Source organism: Balearica regulorum, chromosome 1, assembly GCF_011004875.1.
Source record: "Balearica regulorum gibbericeps isolate bBalReg1 chromosome 1, bBalReg1.pri, whole genome shotgun sequence".
Lineage (NCBI taxonomy): Eukaryota > Metazoa > Chordata > Aves > Gruiformes > Gruidae > Balearica > Balearica regulorum.
Window position 1 is genome coordinate 79782113 of NC_046184.1, and position 17067 is coordinate 79799179.

The following is a 17067-nucleotide window of genomic DNA, read 5'->3' on the forward strand; positions in this document are numbered from 1 at the left end:
GAAGATACTCGGTTTCTATTATCCAGACACTAACTTCCAAGCCCAGACGGGGAGACTGAAAATCACCTGGCACATTAATAGCAGTCAGGAGAATCAATTGCCCAAACAGTAACTGGGATGGAATTCCCAAAGGCTGCTACCACAAAACATCTTTTAAAATGAGCCCAAGATAGTTTAAAGAAAACAAATTAGAAAGGGAGGTGCCTGGTAGCTACAACTACCAGCACCACAGTCGATTCTTGGGAGTAGGTGGGGATGCAGCTCCTCTATATTCAAGTCAGAATGTTAGGAAAGATGGGAAGATCAGAAACAGGAAGGTCAGGGTTTATTTTTGAGTGGGGGAGCATTAGGAAAACATTCAACCCCATGCTACATCCCTAATGCCATTTATAATACCAAAAGTCACATCAGCTAACCAGCTATCAGCATGATTCATACCAGTGCCAAAATTTGGGTTTCTTTCATTAGAAAATTACTCATTTTAAAGGATTTTTTTATATGGCTGCAAGGGACCATTATAAACATCTGGTCTGACCTTCTGCACAACAGAGGCCATATTTTCTGCTAATGGAGAAGAGATGTTTTTTCAGCCCCAGAGACCTCATTATCCAAAGGCTCCCAAAGACTCTGTGTTAGGGAGGCATTTCTTTCAATAGACAAATACAGCATGCTCTTCTCATTGACCAGATCTACTAGTGATTTGGGAGGGGAACCTTTACACCCTTGGGTAAGAGGTGTCTCGTTCTTTATTTTTGGTAAGTAGTTATAAAATAATAATGAACTCTATATAGCATCTTACAGGGAAGGTGAGACAGATATATTCAAGTAAACAGAGATAAAGCTTGCACGCCAATAAATATTAGTCAGAAAATAAGCAAAAGGTTAGCAACCTTTTTCAGATATAAACCCTTAACATGTCAAATTAGAATTTCTGTGCTTTATCTAGTCTGTAATATTAATGTTACTTCTGACCTACTTGTCTCTATATTGCCAACTTTCCTCTGCATGGTGTTTGCCTATCACTTCTGATAATTACATAACAAATTATTTATGACAGAAGCCTGGAAAAAAAAAAAGGCAGGGTTCACTCCAGGGTAAGTATTTTTGGCTCAAAGTCTTCATGGTACCACATTTCTTTTGGCATTTAGCTAATTTTGTGATGAGTATTGTCATTTCCCCCTAAAGCAATATACCTGAGAGGTGTACCACTAACCCACTTACCGTATGATTTACCTCAAACAGTGCTGCACTTACACACACGCTTCAGTGACACGATACATGTGAACCCATCTAAGCACCTGTTTTAGTGCTTGCAGAATTAGGGCCTTTGATTGCAATTCTTATGGAGCAGAGGCTGTCTTTATTCTGCGTTTTCTACACTAACTGCTTTGATCCTGATGCAAGCTATTGTAATAATAATTACCTGTAGGATCTGTGAGTAGATGGGCTGTTTGAAGAATAACCAAATTCCATGGTATAATGTGAACGTTCAGTAGCCGGTGATGGTGGTGGGTTCAAAATCTAAAAGAAAAAAAAAAAAAAAAAAGAAAAAAGCCACAGTTAAAAAAACCCACTACCAACATATGAAAGAAAACATCAGTTCATATATTTTCTTTTTAGTATTGTTTAATAGGAACCTTAAATTAAGAACTGCATGCATAGCCTCTCCCAACAAAAAGGATTTTTTCTTCCGTTTATTCCCCAATTCTTTAACAGACACTGGAAATGCCACTTTTTACCATTCCCATAGAAGCTATTACCAGGCTCTTCTCAAGAAACACTAACTGCTGTTGCTATTTTGGCATACCCACTGCTGAAAAGTAAAGTTGAAGCTAGCTGTTCAATACTAGATTGTCACTAGGGATACCACTGCCCTAGGCAAACTGGCAGATGTCTGCTCCTGCTAGCTCTAGTCCCCAGGTATTATGCTGTTCATAATACCTGCAGCGTGCTGTCCAAGGCAAACATTTCTTCCCTACACAGGCACGCTCTTACTGCACAAACAGTATTTTGATTAAAGATATAACATGATAGGTTGATTCTCAGAACTGAAAACAGACAGTTGAAGTTTTCAGCCTACACTGACCAAGCAGGTAACTCTCTAACACTTGATAGCAGCTCAGTGGACTTCATATAAAAATAGCTAGAACAACCACCACTGACACTAGAAGTAAAGAGACAGGGAGCCCTCTAGGGCTGGTACCAACTTTTATACAGCATCTAGCACAGCACTCTACCCATTTGTGACTAGAGGAATGCTATGGAGTTGCAAGACACTTGTTTATTTATCTGTCACTTGCAAGACACACAACACAAAACATCATTTTAATTCCTTGAAAAGTCTATACAGAATCAACCATAGTTTTACCTCCAGAGGCAAATGGCAGAGTATAATGAAAGGAGATTGCTCTGCCAGAGCTGCTCAACATTTATAGGGATTTTTTTCATCTCCCCTGACATTCAACCTAACATCTTTTTCTGGCACTGAGCTGTCTCACAACTTTTTAAAATTAACAGGAAATGCCTATACTATTTTGGAAAAAGACAATCTCCTCTCCCCTTTCAAAATCACTTACTAGAAATTTTAAACAAAACATTAATCTGTCAATCAATTGTGCTCAGAAAGACACTGGCACTTCCCTGAAAGTTATAAAAGGTCTATGAATAACAGAATGACTTACTGGAGGAAAGTAAGTGCCTTTGGTACTTGAAGAACTACTAGAAGAGGCTCCAGTGACATGGGCCCTGTCATAGGGTGGCCCGCTGCTCCCTCCCATAATGCTAAGGGAGCTGATCACAGATTTACCTCGAGACATCCCTGCAGAACAAAGATACATGTCAATATTCAATTCTTTGAAGCAAACAGAGAAAAGAAAGCTTAAAAAAATAATCTAGAGGATAACAGCTGTATAAGCACAACTCTTAAACCCAAAATTAATCTTCTTGGTATTAAGAGCAAATTCAGTGCTCCTTGATGGACAACTGGAACGAAGACTGTGAGGGAATAAACATGATGGTTTTGTGTATCAGCTACTCAACTGCAGGACTTGGCACTGGGCTACACTAGAGCTGTGTGAAGAGAAACAGATTTCTTTCACTTGAACGGCTGGAAAAGACTTGAGAGAACAGGCATTCAGGCATTATTTCTATGCCTCAGAATAAAACATGAAACTGACTCTGACCACCTCAACTGAGCAACGGAAATTTGTGCGAGAGAAGAGAGGGTTTGTGTTCTTTCATTTCCACACCGTTAAGTGAGCTTTTGCTACTGGACTGAAGCACGCTGGCAGAGAGTCCAAGCAGGAAACGGAGAGGTATGCCACTGTGCTAGAAATAATGGTGAAGATTCTGCTCAAAGACTTTCTTTATGAAAGCAGGTTATTACAGAAAGCAAAGAAATTTGGTGCATTATTTTAACCCTGTAACAGCCTCACAGAACCTCTATGTTCTGACTGGAACCTGCTGCATCCAAAGCCACAAGTTACAGTACATGTTTAATCTATATACACAGAAGCGATGCAAATAAATGAAGTGCAACATTGTGGTTAAGTCTTAGTTTTCAAATAGCAGTAGCATCATGTGCTTGGATTGGTGTTGGAAACTTCACCATCAAATGAAATAAGCAGAGACCAGTTATTGCTGGTCAATACAGACTTTACAAGAAGCTTCAAGCATACAAACCCTATCTACAAATCTAACAAGAATAATTACATAAAGTTTAAATTCCCATGCATAGAACTCTGTGTGACTTTACCCTGTACGGTCATGACACCTTGCTGATACTGTAATAGTCCAAAAAGAGGCTTCTTCAGTAGCCAAAGAGAACTCCCATGGTATGTGTTATCTATTTGAGCTTACAGTTCTGCTAACTATCTAAATACTTGTGAATAGTACAGGTAAAATAGTCATTCATTATTATAAAGAAGGATGGCAACAAGCTCTGACAGTCCTGGCTTCCAACAGCTTCCAAGAATTATGCACCCAAAACAGACATCTCCTGTGCAGACAACTCAGCTACAACTATGTGCTGCCAAGGATCACACCATTTACTCACCAGGAAGGGACCCCGACAAAGAGCTTGGGTGAGGCACATAACCAAGAGGTACAGAGGCTGGTCCATGCACCACGTAATCATTGGTCATTGTTTCCCCATCTCCCTTCATGCGTGGGCACAGCACCCTCTGGCAGATGAAGTACATTGCTCCAACCACAAAAACTGTAAGGATCACACCAATGATGGAGCCTATTGTGTTGTTGGGCTGTGGTGCAGGCTCTTCCGTTGTGTCTGAAAGGAAAAAGGAAAATCAGACCATGTAAGTTAATCCAACAGCTTCATGTACCAACATCAGTTTTCCTGACATCTTTCCAGAGAGGAAAAATAAAAAGCCGCCTCTTCTGTAGGCAGACAACAGCTTTCAAATTACTTTATGGGAGGAACAAACAGGTACTGCGAGAGGTCTGTTTAAAGACTCTGAGTGTCCATAAGGGCTACCTGTGCACAAGATGACCTCCACACATGTAGAGAGATTTTCTGAATCACAAATGACAGGAAACGAGCATGCATGTGCAGGGGGATTGATGAACCAGGTCCTGATCTTGCTTCATGCTGGCAGGCAGGGCTATCCTTTGAACTTGATGAACAAGGCTATTACTCAATGTAACAGATTGGCACTCCCTTTTCTGCGCTGTGTAACATTCACTTACCACAGAATCACAGAATGGTAGGGGTTGGAAGGGACCTCTGGAGATCATCTAGTCCAACCCCCTTGCTAAAGCAGGATCACCTAGAACAGGTTGCATAGGATTGCATCCAGGCAGGTTTTGAATATCTCCAGAGAAGGAGACTCCACAACCTTTCTGGGCAGCCTGTTCCAGTGCTCTGTCACCCTCACAGTGAAGAAGTTTTCCTCATGTTCAGATGGAACTTCCTGTGTTACAGTTTGTGCCCGTTGTCCCTTGTCCTGTCACTCGGCATCATTGAAAAGAGTCTGGCCCCATCCTCTTGACCGCTGCCCTTTAGATATTTATAAGTATTGATGAGATCCCCTGCCAGTGTTCTCCTCTCCAGGCTAAACAGACCCAGCTCTCTGTCTTTCCTCATACGAGAGATGCTCCAGTCCTCTAATCATCTCTGTAGCCCTTGGCTGGACTCTCTACAGTAGGTCCTTATCTTTCTTGAACTGGGGAGCCCAGAACTGGACACTATACTCCAGATGTGGCTTTGCCAGGCCAGAGTAGAAGGATAGAATAACCTCCCTTGACCTGCTGGCCACATTCTTCTTAATGCACACCAGGATACCATAGGCCTTCTTGGCCACGAGGGCACATTGCTGGCCACTCATCCAACCCACACTTCCTAAGCTTGCCTTTGAGGAAGTTATGGGACACAGTGTCAAAATCCTCACTGAAGTCGAGCCAGGTAACATCCACTGCTCTCCCCTCATCCACCCAGCCAGTCATGCCATTGCTTATGCTGAACAGTAGAGGCAATGCATCAGTCATGAATTTTGAGTTTGCTGCTATTCATTAACCTAAGCTACTCCACATCTGACCCGCACTGATGGTTACAAACATAGCTGAGCATCAGGCATAGAGGCGCCATCCTTATGAGGAATCTGTACCTGAAGTGATTATTCAACAGTCAAAATAAGTGGCTTTCCCTACAATACCAATTCTAAGCAATGACATTTCTGGGAATAACTGACAACCCCCTGCCTGTGCTTCATGAATTTGACAAGAAAAGCAGACTTTAAAGTATTTTCCTGTTCTAGTCAGTGTTTTACATCTTATCCATTACTGCAAGTCTTTTCCTCAACACATTTTCTTCTCCCTGAACACCAAACCCACATTTTAACCAGCTTGTCACAGTCTACAGAGAAGTAAACAGACTTCTGATCATACTGGAAGAGGGACAGCAACAACTGCAGTCTTACTCTGGGTGGGCTAATTTTCCATCCTCTGTTACAAGCCCAGAAAATATATGAATTGTAATAAAGATAACTATACATGTCTGTGATAATGTCACTAATAACTCGGTAGCATGACAGAACATCTCCTATTACTCCTTCTTCAGATCAAGGGTCCAACTCTGGCTTTGCATTTTCAAGTTATGTGTGTGTCAACCGCGATATACAGATCTCTAACACAAGAAGAGATGTCCCTATTTACGATTTCTTTTAAAGCACCAACAGTGAAAATGAACTTTCAAGTTAGAATTTTAAAGGCAGTGGTTTTCTTGCAGAGCCCTGGAGATTTCAAGGTAGTGGTTATCACATGTTACAAATCATAAATCAAGCTCAGAATTACATCTTTTCAAGATATAAAGGAAATAAATAAACCTTTTAGAAGGTTTACTCTATAAACAGAGTGCTCCTCTGATTCCAAAAGCACCTGCTATTAAATCTCTGGATGAGAAAACCATGAAGCAGAGCAGTTATATATAAAAGCCTCATGCTGCTAGAAAGATTTTTTTTTTTTTTAACACTGCACCAACTCAGCATACTAACAGATTATAGTAAAGCAAACCTTTTATTTCTTTGAAAAGTTTAGAGGTAAGTGGAAAAATTACTAGCCTGCTCTGCCTCAGAGACCACTTGTTCAGAATGCTAGTTAATTTTTTATTTCTATTCTACCATGTTGCGCATTAATTGCATGACAGCAGTTATGAACAGGAGCATTCATTTTGGGAACAATTAATTCAGTTCTGTTGGCAGAATAAGATCTAACGCCTAGAGAAGGCAAGAAACAGATTTGCATGCTGCAGTCAAGCCTCTAGTCTCAGGTTTTACACTTACAGCATCCTTGCTCATCTGAGCTGTCACTGCAGTCCAGGTTGTGATCACATTTTTTGCTTTTCCCAATGCACTGCCCACTGGCACAGCGGAACTGATCGGTTAAACAAAGCACTGGAAAGAGAACCCCACACACACCAAGAGTTAGTATCAAATACTTCGCCTCTTTAAAATGATTAAGAAAACAAGACACCAAAGCATACAATCAGGAGTATCTTGGGAGAGCTTAGCCTGCTGCTAGCTTCATTTCTTAAAGGAGCCAGTGGCACACAAAGTCCCTCATGCCAACTATGCAGGAAAAGTGATTCAGCATTCTGTTGAGGCTATCGCAAGGCGGGTACCTGGTCCTTACTGCCTATTTACAATAAGGACACTATAACATAAAGTTATTTGGACTAAAATAACTCAGAAGCAGAAGGCCACTGAGAACACAGACACTTATCCCAGGAGATAGTTATTGCAAAATTACTATAAGAGTCTCCAACTCTAAGCATTTACTCTAATATAAGAGAAGAATTTAGTTGTTAAAAATAAATCTGTCAAACCATGATGATAAAATTGTTTAAGAAAGATAAGTGTGGTTTCTCAATGCCCTTGTGCTCTTCCTGTAAACCAGAAAACTCCTTGATCATAAGACAATATATTTCACTCAACATTATGTTTTCAAACTGAAATGAAAGACAGAAGATAAAACTGGCGCTTTGCCAGTACACTCAAAAAATAAACTACCACTTTGGGGAAAAAAGGTGCTGCAGGCAAGGTGCTGGCTGCTGTTGTTTACATATATTTTTGCCTCCTGTTTCTCATAAATCCAGAAATTCTTTCTGACTTCAGTTGAATTAAGAAGTTAAACTAAAGGCTTTTCTGATCTGTAATCAACTTGAATACCAGGGCCATTTTGAAGGTGATGAACAGCCCCTAGTCTGGTATCTCCAGTCACTGGATGGCAACTAGGAAACTAACTTACACAACGTATTTTCAGGTGCCAGCATCTCATCTGGCTAACAATCACCCTTCATCACACAGGGATTTCCGCATCTGTCTGTATGTTTTTGTTTGAGCTGGAGCACATATTTTGGGAAGAAATTCAGCCTTGATTCAAAGAACCTTAGACAGTCTTTTCAAAGGAGGACAATGTACTGGAAGAATATAGAGAAGAGGCATCCTTTCAAGCTTACAAGTTGTCCCTACAACTCTTCACTACTTGTGCAGTGGGGAAAGGGCGAGTTTGTTCATAGTTTACGTTGTGTAGGTGTGGGGTAGTTCAGACTCCACTAGCATAACCTGTCCTTTTGAAAAATAAAAGAACCTAATTCTCATTGTGTTGGCAATAGCACTTCTATCTGTAATGATAGCTTAAACAGTCTCTTTTGCTGTGCCCTATAGGAAGAAGAGGTCTCCGGAAATCTCATCTGTCTCTCACTCCCACTTACTCACAAAAGCTTAACTTCATTTTGTTCAGGTATTACAAATCCCAAGACCTTTACTCAGTACAAGGTACACAAAAAACTATGATAAGTGATTTGCTCCACTTTGCAATTCACTCCCAGTTGCCAGGTTTTTAGAGCTTAAAAACACATTACCTTTTTAATAGGACTTTTCACAAACAGAGCTTAAATCACTGTACAGGAGATCAGCATTATTTCTATCTCGCAGGTGGAGAAACAAAAGTATGGAGTTGTAAAATAATTCCCCATTCAATAGATCATTTCAAAAATTAGCAGAACCTCTGATCTTTCCAAATCCTACTCAGCAGTAACTTTGGTATGTATCATCGTGTCCCCAAGACAGCTTTAATTTCATCACACTCCAAAAGATCCTCTGTACCTTCACAGTTCTTCTCATCTGAGTTGTCCTGGCAATTCGCTTCTCCATTGCACCGGAGGGCACTGTCTATGCACTGTCCACTTTCACACTGGAACTGGGTGTCTGAGCACACCGGGCAGTTCTTTTCGTCACTGTGGTCCTCACATTCAGTGAAACCATCACAGCGCCAGGCCACTGGGATGCAGTCAATCTCACCTGTGAAACAGGTGAACTGCTGAGGGGAGCATGTTGGTGGTTCTTTAAAAATCAAGCAAACAAACAAAAATTAAATCCAGGTGAACAAACAGTAGATCAGGACAGGTAAGGACAAGGAGATCTCAGCTGCTTTGATTTATCAAATGACTGATAAACATGCCACTTCATAAGACAACTTCCACCCCCGCTGCCTCCGCAGTCATTTGTGTGGATCTCTAGCCCCATGTCACTGATGTAGGCTCACATCAATGGAGGCTCATTAGACAAAGAACAAGAGGAACAGAGAAATATGCACACTCAAAATGCAATTGTTTTCTTCCCTTCCCACTTACACCCTTCTCTTAGAAGGTCTTCAAAAGTCTTCATTGAAAGTCAACACACTGTTCTACATCCCTTTTCCTGCAACACCACTGTATGCACAACTGATGGCTCACTTGCTTTTCAATGTTCGACAGTCATTGCACAGAAAAAGGATGTAATGCGCTGCAGATGGACGCACTGTGACTCAATGTCTAGCTATGTGCCCTCAACAGCTCTGTTCAGTCAAAATTCTTTTAAAACAACAACAAACTGCTCCATCTAGTCAAGTCCCGCTATCTCAACACAGCTGTTAGCTGTTATTTAACATTTACTACAGTAACTGTTAATCTCACACAGTAAGTAAGTGTGGATTTTTTTTTTCCCCTTTTTTCAATCCCCCTTTCCTCCCCCACCCTCTCGGCCTGGTATTAAACTTGCTCTGAGAAAATATCTGGATTATGTTAACTCTTGTTCCATTGTGAGACCACACGTCGCCTTGATGGTGAGAAGATTGCATAAGAAATCCATTCAGTACAGCAGCACAAAGAGACTCATGCACCAAAGTGCCTCTCCTCTTCCCCATTTCAATCCCACCCTTGGAGACACCAGGGCGTAGGCTACAGTGGCCATATCACCACAGAAGAGGCAACTCGCCCTTCTGGGACTGCAGTTCAGAAAGACACATGCAGGGTGAGTTTGAGGAGGACAGCAGAGAAGAATAAAATGGCACAGACATGGTGCAATACGCCAGAACGTGAGAATCTGCCACTATTTGCAAGAAAGAGAAAAGACAGAGTGATAGAAAAAGTAATAAAAATCATACAATTAAAAAAATCAAGTTGAAATAATTCAGGGGTCTTAAGTAGAAAGGGTGAACAGAAATCCTTATTCAACAGTCAACTAGTGAATTTTTCCTCTTCTCTTAGTCCTTTTCAATACTTGCAGATTTAGCTGGGGGGAAAGCAGAGAGGTAAGTGTGTAAAAGCATATAACAGCACCTGGTGCACCATCACATTCTTTCTGCTCAGAAGAAATCCCTAAAGATGGAGACCCCCACCACCAACCCAGAACCTGAGAGCTCAGTGACACAGAGCATGGGAAGGACTTACCTCCGCAGGACAGCTCATCCTGCAGCAGAACAAGGTGGACTGGGCAAGAGCAGCGTGTGGTGCCATCACCCTTTACGATGCAAATGTGCGAGCAGCCACCGTTATCTTGAGAACAAGGATGTTGTCCTGTGATTTCAAAAGACAAACAGAGAGTGTCAAGAAATCCCCACCTCTTTTCCGACCTTTCAGTAATTTCTTTGGGCTCACAGGACTCCCTTCATTACTTCCTTCCCCACCCTGAGGAGAGCACTACTAAAAAAAAAAACCTCTGAAAAAGTTTTATTTTGTTGTGTGCATTTTTTCCCTTTATATGTGTCAATAATTACCACGCACATCGGTAATTGTCTGTGATCTGACACATTGTCAGAATCATGCCATGGGGTCTACTAAAACAGTAAGCAGTACTCAAAGCATTTTGCTTCTTGTGTGAGGTAGAATTAGCTCTGCAGCAAAAAGAGTAGCATTAGTAATACAAAAAGATGCCTTGGATTCCACACTTCATTTTCTCTATCAAAGACCATTAAAAAAGTAAACTTTTCTAATTTATGAATTCTGAAGCTTCCACACTGTCTCTGAAACTCAAATTAACATGCTCTAGATAAATATGTCTCTTCATTTTAATGTTTAATAAGGACAACATACTTCTCTTGGAACTCCTGACAGATGTACTGAGATTAATAGCAAACAAAACTAGTAATAGTCTGCACTGATGCTTTAATTAAACATCCCCAGACATTTTTCTACATATTTCTCCAAGGCATGCACCACAGCCTATTAACCAGGCCTATTTCCTCCAAGATGATGTCAGCTCCGCTGCTTTAACCATCCAGCTCCATTCGTTTCAAGCGACTGTGTGTGTGGGAAGGCTATATCCTGGTAAACAGAAAACTCCTAAAAGTGCAGCCATGTTCAACACAAATTGTTATTTAATACACACTTCCTTCATGCAATGCAATGCTGCTCTTCTGTCATTTACTTTCTATACAAATTGGCACCAATAAAAATTGTTCACTTTGCCTTCAAGGCAGGCAGTCCATGGAAACATTTACTGCTAACAAAAGGCCCTGAGAGCTGCGCTTGTCTAAACGGAGTAAACACCTAATAGCGATTCACTAGTATGTCGCAGCTGTAAGCCAGAAAATCTTCTGCCGGGGATAACAGGACATTTCCACTGTGCCTACAGACACTCAAATGCCAGGTGCCTGTATGGGACTACCAATAAAGTTGTCATCAGCAACAAAAGGTGATGCTGGGTTTGTGACAGATTTCCAGTCCATTGCCAATCACCCAAAGGAAACAAACTTAATTGCACCCTGGCGATGTACAGACACAAAACAATACCAACTTCTGGCCCCTTCAACGTGCACTGATGTCGACCAGTGACAAGGCGCAACAGGCTCATCTCTCTGCGGCCACTCCTTGCCTCGAGCCCCACAGGCACTGTTTGCAATTGCAAACAGGGATTGCACTTACTGTATTCCTGAATGTTGAGCTCTTTCACAGCATGGATGTCACTGAGTTGTGCAATACGAGCTTGGACCTTTGTACGTCCTTCTCGACCAGTCATATCAATCTTTTCAATCATCTGCTGTTGCCTGTCAATCCAATACAGCCAGTTTTCAAATACAGTTAGTCCCACGGGCTGCAAGATATTAGAGTCTTCCAAAACAATCCGGTTAGCACCTGCAGAAGGGAAAGAGTGGTTTAGTATTCAAGTTGAGCTAGCACAAACATCTTCTATACTAGTCACACCACTGTTTTCCACTTCTTTTACACTACCAGGTAAAAACACAAGCAATCCCAGGCCCTCTGATGCAAGACTGATGCATTTTGCAGACAAACGATCAAATTTTGTTTCTACTTTCATCAAGACAACAGTTTTTGTGCTTCAAATACATTTACTGTATTTGGGGCTCAGCTCTCATAAGCCTATTCAGTCTTTTATTGATATGATGGGAATTGGTAATTCTTTTCATTCTTCTATCCTTTTTTGTAGAGATTAACTACTTTGTCTTGGCATACAACAGGGAATAAGATGATGGATTATTAGCTTGAGTTACCTAATACAAGATAAAATCCAAGTGAAGACCAGGTAGTTAGTACTTTTCACATGAATTACGAGATTAAGGTAAACACTTGACTTCTGACTTCCTCATATTCTTCTGTTTCAACTACATTCTCTCCACTAAGGTTTTCATGCTAAATTGTGAAGACATACTCTCCTCAGCTCCTTTAGCAATCATTGGTAGCAGCCAAGAGGCTTTAGCCTTACAGCTCTGCAGAGTATTTGTTGACTTTTATGCTAGATTACCTGGCATTCAATATAGTCAAGAGCAACTGCCATGCTTCATGGTTAACACTTCACATAAACAGAAGACAGTCCACAGCTGTTTTAAAGGTATCATTAAAGACTGTCCAAAGACAGTGAAGACTGTAACTCACACACAGAAGGAAAATACATTATTCAAAACCTGAGAGCTCAAGAGTGAGGGTTAATCCATACTTTGTTTATTTTGCATGACATGACATGGTCATTAACACTCAAATATTCAGTGAGGTTTATCAGATTCTGAGCATAACATTACTCAAAAACATAAGGAATCTGCTTCAATTTTGAAACGCTGAAACCATATCACACAGTCTAAAATTAGGCCACAGCTTGAAAATTTACATATAAATCCTGGTATTTCAGATATCTGGGCTCACTGCTATGCTTTTGACTTTTAGTACAGCAGACAATAGCTTTGCATATATTCATCCAAGAAGTTTTTACATTTTGTCCTGTAAAAATATACTAACACAACTGAATACCACAGAAAATTTCTACCATGTCTCTACCACACCCACACAAGATAATGTTATGGGACAAGAGACATGTATATTTTACAATTATATAATTTGAGCAGGTTCTATCCCTCTGTTTTGATTAGTAGCAAAAGCATTTTTTTGGCTTGTTGAGAATTTAATCAAAAGTATGTCAGTGACAATGACTTACAAATAAATTCAGCTGTGAAAAATGTATTTGTCTCCTTTTCACTAAATGCATACAGAGCTCAGAAGTTAAGTAACCTTCCAAACATTTAGCAAGTGGTAACATCTAAAGCAGAACACGGAAATTCAAATATTAATCCTCAGCTAGACTAGGCTCTCGCCCACCACTTTAGAACAACATCAGCAATGATCTGATTAACAAAAGACATTGATGGATTCCGAAGGAGGTTATACCCAGACTGATGTAGAAATTAATAGACTGAGTGATGTAAGTCAAACTAAATAACTGCAACAGTGTGTTAACCACCATGAACATGACTCATTGTATAGGGAAAAGGTAAGAAACCTGCATCTCAAAGAGAAGAAAAGCTAAGCTAGGAATAGGGGAAAATGCACACATGACAAGAAGGAATATAGTTAAAACTAAGACCTTGACCTACCCAAATGGAGTCTGTACATGCCCTGCTCTGCCATGCCCATGTCAATCAGCATGGCATTTTGCAGTATGCTCCTAAAGCTCTGAAGCTTACTATTTTCACTCCCTTAATGTCTTAATCTTTCTTTGTAATATTTGTGACCAAGTGTAACTGACTATTTCTGACTAAACTGAGACACTGAAATCCCTCCTTCCATAAACCAACAATAAAATCCAAAGCTGGCTCATCAGGGTGCTAGTCTGCTTTATTGGGAATGTCAGATGAAAGGGAGATGTGATTAAGGGGAGCTTTGTCTCCTGGCACCACCATTCTCTTTCCAGCAATACCTTTTACAAAAAGACTTAAAAACAAACAAATAAATATGAAAACCAGGACACACCCATAGCTCATTCTATTTCCAAATAAAAATGACTGAATTCCAGAATCATTAGACGTTTCCAAATCACCCTAATTATTTTGGAATAGAAGAACTAATTTCCAAATAGTTTCCATGGTAGGGAACTAATTCCAGTCATCTTTTCATAAACAATCCCTTAATCATGTGAAGAATCTGGTTAGCTTCAACAGGATCTCCCATTTGGGCAGCATAACCGAGTCCTAACTGCATGCCTGAAGGACAGGGAGGAAGAGAAGGACTGCATCACGTAAAATTCTAGCTCTCCTTCTCTTTACGGGTACTGGCATCTACAGAGTTGACAGAGCAAGAGACTGTGCGTGCTTGAGAAGCTAACATGCAGAAAAATTACTCTGCCAGTAAAAAGAGCCTATTAATCAGCATTCCTGAGCACAGGAATGCATCTCAGCAGTTAGCAATTTATCCTGGTGATTATAGCAATCTATTTGTGGTGCAAATACCAAAAAGCAAGAGAGGTTTTGGAATGATTTTTATTCATGTTCTTCGAAAATATGGCAAGCTTTTACTACACAACATTGGTGAACCAATAGCCACATCTTTTAAAAAAAATACAGAATCATTAAAACCAGACTGGATTAGACTAATCTCCTTCTCTGCTGTCTTAATTTTTGGCAAATAACAGACAAAGAGAGAAACAAAGCACATATAATCTTCTCCTGTTGCCCATTTACTCATGCAGACCCTGGATCTGGGATAGCCTAGAACATAGCGGGATACACCATACCACTTTTTAAAACCAACCACAATTCACTAACTCAACTCAGCGTATGTCCTGCGTTTCAAAATAGTAAAATCAGGATACTGCAGTTCATCAGTGACTCTGAAGCCTCCAGTGATGCACCACGTTAATGACTGAAAAAAGTTTCTATCTTGCTGAGCCTCAATTCCAATCATCTAGAAAAACTGAAAGGCTTTCCAAATCAAAAGCTTATTCTAGCATCTTAATAAGAGGCTGAAAATCACACTGATGTCAGTGGGATTACATGTTGCTACTTTGAAATGAAGGTATCGTGTCATCAGTGAAAGACATTACTACAAACTGCCATACTCTCATGAAGTTTTCAAACTCACTCACAGATTGCAAAGTGTGTCCTTATTTCCTTACACATGTTGTTATGGCTTCTGATAGCAGAATAACACTCAGCTGAAGTACAAGGACATGCACCATTCAAGCTGGGGATGGACTTAACTGCAAAGGAAGGAAAAATTCTGCCACTGCCCTCCACCAGCAGCAGCACAAGGGGGCACATCACTGAACAGAGATGGGTATGTATGTGCTAAGAACATCCTGGCACTTCCAGCAGCAGCCGCCAGCCCAGTTCATATCACAACAAATCACTACCAAAGCCACATGAAACAGCTGAGCTGATCCAGCAGCTTGCTGGATCTGGCTAGTAAAGAACAGACATCTCAGTCTCTCTCTCACCCAATCTGACTGCATGATTTTGCCTCTTCTCCAGTTCTGGTTGCTTGCTGGACTGTTGCTGAACCAATTCAGCTTCCCAAACCAACAGAACACTGTTCTCTACTTCTCTTTGTCTGTATATTGTTTTTAGGTTATTGTTTTGCTTATGTGGTTAAGTGAGCTGAATCAACTCACAGAGGAGGTCAGACAAGCAGCATAATCACCCTTAGGGAGCAGGGAAAGAGAATTCCATAGCTGGAAGAGGGGCGTTTTTGCCTTTCAAGAGCAGAGAGATGTTAGATCTGCTCTACCCTTCTCATACCATTTCACCCTAAATGACAGGTACGTAAATGACCTGCACGCTTGCTGCTTTAACTCTGCAGGGAAGATTTTTCCATTAACGGGAAACTTTCCTCTGATTGACAGATCACTGCACCAAAACCAATGCTTTTAAAAACAACCCTCTCCCTCCCCTTTCCAAAATTGCTGCAATTTATTTGTGAACTAACTTTGGGAAACCACACGAAGGTCTTGCAGTGAGAAACTGAAGTAAATAGCATGTGTAGTAATTAATAATGCAAATCACAGATAGAGGCATGAGACTGTAAAGGCACTCTGCATGAATCATGCACATTCCCTGGCTGGGAATTTAGGGAGTGATTAGAATCACAGTACAGACTGTTTATAGTAGGAAGGAAAAGAAGACATGTCTCTCTGCATTCCCCCACACCCACACCACACAAATGAATCACTGAATTAAAGTGCTACTCTACCTGAAAGGTCACTGCTTTCAATTCTCCGCAGGTCTGAATCAGCCCAGAACAACTTGCCTAGCTGGCTGTCAATAGCTAAGGCTATGGGCTTGCTCAAACCACTGAAAAAAAGGACTTCTCGTTCAGTTCCATCCAATGCTGCTCTCTCAATTTTAGGAGATCTTTCCTGTAGGTTGGTGAAATACATGTATCTGGAGTAGGAATGATCAGAGGAAAAAAAAATGTTTATTTGATCTTTCCACATTTTTGCTATGTGACCAAGACATCTTAACAAACGTCAAAGATGTTTTTATTCTGACAAACAGAAACCAACCAGCAGCAAGAAAACAATTTGATTCTCAAGACCTTCGGCCTGAATTTCCCCACATGGCTATTTCAGCTTACATACCCTTTCTCTGGATTCACCACAATGGCCCTGGGCCTATCTTGATCTCCTTTGAGCACCACTCCCATGGGTCTCCCATCCAGGCGTGTCACATTGATCACATTAGTAGCTTCGCAGGTCCAGTAAATATAGCGGCTGTAGATGTCAATGCTCAGGTCATAAGGCTGCATATCTAGGTTCTGATTGGGAACTGGACTTGTCACAACAGTGAGGCTCTACAAAGAAAAGAAAAACAACCCACAGAAAAGCATTTAATCTGATCCAACATGAGCAATTTTATTTGCTATGGATGCACCACATCAAACTACTGCTCAGCAAAAGGAGGCGGCCAAAATACTATCATAAAGTAAGGAGACACCCAGGTCCAGTTGCCCCACCCCAATACCTTTGATCAGATATAGACACTTAGTTGTGATGGTTTGTTGTAATGGCAGTCATG

General features: G+C 40.8%; 1 protein-coding gene across 2 annotated transcripts in view; it reads right to left on the reverse strand.

Annotated features, from left to right (window-relative positions):
- Positions 1 to 17067, reverse strand: part of LRP6 (LDL receptor related protein 6) — a 127485-nt gene that overhangs the window by 6462 nt on the left and 103956 nt on the right. For both annotated transcript variants that reach the window (XM_075760779.1, XM_075760770.1), the window contains 9 exons: positions 16632 to 16843; positions 16244 to 16434; positions 11696 to 11905; positions 10223 to 10348; positions 8619 to 8855; positions 6795 to 6905; positions 4055 to 4285; positions 2682 to 2818; positions 1424 to 1521 (listed from right to left, as the gene is read on the reverse strand). In XM_075760779.1, the coding sequence (XP_075616894.1) occupies positions 1424 to 1521; positions 2682 to 2818; positions 4055 to 4285; positions 6795 to 6905; positions 8619 to 8855; positions 10223 to 10348; positions 11696 to 11905; positions 16244 to 16434; positions 16632 to 16843 (1553 nt within the window). The remainder of the gene's footprint in view (positions 1 to 1423; positions 1522 to 2681; positions 2819 to 4054; positions 4286 to 6794; positions 6906 to 8618; positions 8856 to 10222; positions 10349 to 11695; positions 11906 to 16243; positions 16435 to 16631; positions 16844 to 17067) is intronic.